Below are 4,581 nucleotides of genomic sequence, written 5' to 3'. Positions count from 1 at the left end.
TGCAAGGTTCCCTGCAGAGCCCGGGGCTGCCAGCACCAGCCAAAGGGCCAGGGCTGCTAGGGAGAGACAGGTGACCCCCACATCGCCACCACGGCACTGCGGCACACGCCACATCGGGCCAAAGGTGTCACCCAAAGGGACCCCATGCATGTGACCAGGCTGCTCTCAAAGCCCCTGGTTCCTGCTCATGTTTCCTTTTCCTTCAGACCCAGAGTTCTGGCAGTAACAAATGCATTCGGCTGCTCGGAACAGGGGTGACGCACACAGGAATTTCCAAGTGGGGAAGTACGATCGTTGAGCTGTAAAACCCTGGATGAGGCCACAGAGGTCACATTGGCCTCAGCACAGATGCCTGCATCCTGGCAGGCTGGCCGTGTCACAACTTACCGGGCAGGGAGTGCCCCTGCTATCCCTTCACACACACTGGGACCCAAGCTGAGGCCATTCTCCAGCTCCAGCTCCAGCATGGGACAAGTCTCTTCCACCAGCCTCTTAAAAATCCTGATCCTGTCCCTCTCCACCCACTGCAGCCCCGGCTGTCCCCTGTGCCTTGCTGCAGCCCTGCTCTGCCCAACTTGTCGGCAGCATTCAGTGAGGCACAGAGAGCTGTGCCTGCATGGCCACGGTTCAACAATGAGAGGAGCCACAGAACAGCCCCCTGGCAGGGCTGCAGTGCCCTGACCATGCCCCTGTCTGCATGGGATGGGATGCAGGAAGCAGAGGTCCTGCTTGGCAGGGTCTCAGACACAGCAGTGGCAGCACCATGGGGTCCCCAAGAGCAAGGAGCACACCTCACCCTTGGCATGGTCACCCTTCACGTGCTCAGCTGGGCTCCCTGTGACCCCCCCACACCTTTGACCTTGGGCATCCCAGGGTCACCTCTCACCAATCTGGGAGTATGGGGAGCTGAGAGGCAGCTCCAGTGCTGACCCTGCCACGGCACCCGTCTGCTGGGACATGTCTGCAGCCAGCGACGTGTCGGCACCGAGCCACCAGCCTGTCCCCACGGAGGAATGGTGCTCAGCAACGGGTGCACCCAGCCTTGTGTCTCATGGAGGCTTCCCACGCTCTACTCCCCCTGAGGCCTTGCTTGCCCGCGAGGACCCAGCTAGCTGACCCCTGAGGCTCCACGGGCAGACGTGGCATGATGCAGGCACCAGGCCAGGACTGGGGCAGGCAGGCGCTGGGTCTCTGGGGTGGGCACAGCCCCATGGACCCACAGCTGCTCTGTCCCAAAACACCCCAGTGACACACTGCCAGGACAGCAGCTCCCAGGGGAACATCCTCCTGAGCAGTCGCCTCTGGGTTCCTATCCCACAAACTCATCTAATTGTCATGGCTGGGCAGTTCTGGGCTCCCCATGGCTGTGGGGTGACCCCAGCCCATGGCCTCATTTCCCTTTCCCCATGAGGGTGCTGAGAGTCATTCCCCCTGCTGCAGCCTGGTTGCCAGGGCTGGACAAGGCCAGGTAAATCATTTCTCAGGCCGTCACTGCCTCGGGCACAACTGTGACACACAGCAGCAGTGAGTGTTTTGGCACACAAAGGTTGTGTGCAGGGCCCCTCCCCGGCCCCATACAGATATAAACCCTGCCGACCCGCACTGCCCGTCCATACCTGTGGCATTCACCAACATGAAGACCACCATCATTTTGCTCCTGGGCATCCTGGCCCTGTGTGCCCAGCTGCAGGCAGTCCCTGTGGCTGCTGGGAGCAAAGGTGAGTGCTGGGGGGCTTGGGGTGGATGCCTTCTGCTAGCCCTTGGAGCACTGCCGGGCTGTTTGCGGCTGGGGTCTCACTGGAACCCAGTGGACGAGCAGATAGGAGCAATCCCACAGCACAGAGCCAGGCACATCCCAGGCTCTGGAGCATCCGTGCACCACTGAAGCTGCGGCCGTGCCACAGAGCAGGGCCACCGAGGTGTGCGCTGCAGGGGCAGTGTGGGCAGGGGGGGCTCGGCAGTGGCAGGACGTGGCAGGATGTAGCAGGAGCCCTCGGCAGGTGCACAGCTGGACCTGAGGGGCCATGCACCAATCCAAGCTCATGATGTTGGGACCCTGTGCTGCTGACTGCAGGGCCCAGCGTCTCCAGAGGATGGGGTGTCCCTCTCTACCCCTGTACTTGCTGTCCCTGCTCTGTGCCAGCCGTGGGAGGCTGGCTCACTGCTCGGGGGCACCTCAGTGTGCCCCTTTTAATCATTGACCACGTTCCCTCAGCAGTCAGGAGATGTGACTCTAGTACTTTCCCTGCTGCCATGGAGGAGCCACGGTCACCCGTGAGACTTGGGTGCAGCCGCCATGACCAGGCTCAATGGTGGTGGGCACAGCTCCCAAGGGATGCAGCAGAGAAGAGCCTTTGGGGTCAGGCTTGGGGCTGCTGATCCCATGTGCTCAGCCAGGATCCTCCCTGGCCATAGGGACAGCTGGCAGGCCCCTGTACTCCCCACAGCCATCCTCAGCCTCTGCCGAGGAAGCACCTGGCAGAGCCAGGGTGGGGACACCAATATCCCAAATGCCATACACTGTGGACAGGAGCCAAAGCATTCCTGTCTCCCAGAAGGCGATGCCAACTGCGTGGGCTGGAGCTGCTGGCCCAGCTACCAGCTCGCTCAGTCCCTCTCCAGGTGCTCTGGCTGGCTGGAGGCAGCTTCAGCTGGATTGTCCTCAGCAGCCAGCTGGGCACCTTGGAGCTGGGGCACAACTGTGGGCAAACCCACTGGTGCTCACACTGCTCTCCCCAGCTCTCAGCTTCCCCTGTTGTTTCCCCTTCGTGTCCTTCCATGAGCCTTCCATTTCTGGGCTCCCTTCAACTCCCATCCAGATGCTCTTGTGCATCCTGGCTGCTGGCAACCACCCTCACAGCCTCCCAGTGCTGACTGCTCCCTGCCAGCACCAAGGTCACCCCACACTGGGGTCACCCCATGCTGGGGCAGAGCTGTCACAGGGTCAGACCAGGGCAATGACCCTTAAAGACAGCACCAGCACAGGGTCATAGCCCAGACACAGTGGGACACCAGTGACCCTGGGTGGCCAGTGTGGGTCCGGCAGCAGTGCTGCTGCTCTAGAGAAGCTGCTGCTGGGTCCAGGTGTGCTCTGTCCCTGTGCAAGACAGGCAGGTATGGTGGAGGTCTCTCCCCTCCATCCTGGTGGGGAGTGTGCTCACCTCCCAGCTGTTACCACCCCCATCCCACTCTGGCCGACACAGCACTGTGCTCCAGTCCTGGTGCAGGGGCCACTGGGCTGCAACATGGTTGTTTCCATTCCTGGCATCCCGATGTTGGCCCTGGGTTAAATCCCAGTCCAGCCCAGTGGGGGCCACTATGGGAGCATCCCAGCCAGCCTGAGCGTGGCCAGGTCCCGGCAGCTCCCCAGCAGGTCCCCATCCTGGAGGGCACAGGCACAAGGGCTGCCTTGATGATCCCCCTGGCACCCCAGGCCTCTGCCCAATCCCCATGTGTCACTCCCACTGCCCACAGCGGTGACATGAGGTGCAGCAATGGGGCAGGCGGCTGAGCCGTCAGCGCCGGCTCCTGTTCCTGCATAAACACCTGGGCAGGGAGGAGACCACAGGCAAAGGCAAACAGTTACTGATTTACTGCCACGCCACCGTGCCACGTTGTTGACTGTGGGGTTAAATTACCTGGAGACGGACCCCGGCAGAGCCGCGCCAGCTCGTGACTCAGGCAGGGATCATGTCTCGGCCCCATGAACCCTTGGCCCATGCAAATTTGCAGGATGCTCCAGCCTGGAGCTGGGGCTGCTTCTGCCAGCAGCAAGGGCACATTACCAGGAACAGGGCAGGTTTCCTCTTCCTGTAGGAGTCTGTGGAGGAGATGGGCGCTGGCAGACTGGCAAATGCTGATGTGAGCAGGGCAGCCACACCAAGTGGTCGAGCTGGGCCCATTCAAACCATCCCCAGCTTGACATTGCCAGGGGCAGTGGAGTGTCCTGACCCACCAGACGTGCCATGGGAAGGGTATCCCAGACAGGCCAAAGGGATTGGGGTTTTACAGTCCCAATACCACTGTGCCCCGGAGCACTGGGAGTGCATGTCAGTGGCTCACTCCCTGACAGCCACTTGCACAAATGGTGCTTTCGGCTGGTCCATCCGCATCCCCAGTGCTGTGGGAGGCTGTGAGGATGGCAGGGTCTGTGGGACAGGGCTGTGGCCAGGCAGGAGCTCCTGTGGCTGGGAGGAGGTGCAGGGCAGCCCTGGGGGAGGCGCCTGCCCAAGGCACAGGCAGCCTGGAGGACCCTTCAGTTGAGGAGCAAGAGCTGGAGGAGAACAGTGTCTGGAACAGGAGCAGGAGCTGGGTGAGCAGTTGTAGAGCTGAGCCACAGCCCTGTCTGCATTGCTGGTTCCTCCCAGCCTCGGGGCACCAGCGACCCAGGCCAGGGGCTCCATTCAAGCTCATGGCTGTGGCCGTGGCAGTGCAGGGTGAGTCCGAGCAGGGACGGGTCATGCCCTGTCCCTGCTGCACTCACGCCTGCCTCGCTCCGTGCGAGCGGTACCACTTCATTCCCACGGCCGATCCCCACGCAGGGCCGTGGCGACCCCGCCGCCCCATCGGCGCCCGCGGGGG

The 4,581-nt window shown here is 62.3% G+C and overlaps 1 protein-coding gene across 1 annotated transcript in view; it reads left to right on the top strand.

Annotated features, from left to right (window-relative positions):
• The first annotated feature begins 1,618 nt into the window (after positions 1-1,618).
• LOC103617433 (WAP four-disulfide core domain protein 2-like) overlaps positions 1,619-4,581 on the top strand; it is a 5,094-nt gene continuing 2,131 nt past the window's right edge. The window contains exon 1 of the mRNA XM_017733354.1: positions 1,619-1,718. Within this exon, the coding sequence (XP_017588843.1) occupies positions 1,634-1,718 (85 nt within the window). The 5' untranslated portion in view covers positions 1,619-1,633. The remainder of the gene's footprint in view (positions 1,719-4,581) is intronic.

The sequence above is a fragment of the Corvus brachyrhynchos genome, unplaced genomic scaffold (assembly GCF_000691975.1).
Source record: "Corvus brachyrhynchos isolate BGI_N302 unplaced genomic scaffold, ASM69197v1 scaffold10, whole genome shotgun sequence".
In the NCBI taxonomy this organism is placed as follows: domain Eukaryota; kingdom Metazoa; phylum Chordata; class Aves; order Passeriformes; family Corvidae; genus Corvus; species Corvus brachyrhynchos.
This window is presented reverse-complemented; position numbering and strand designations above follow the sequence as displayed.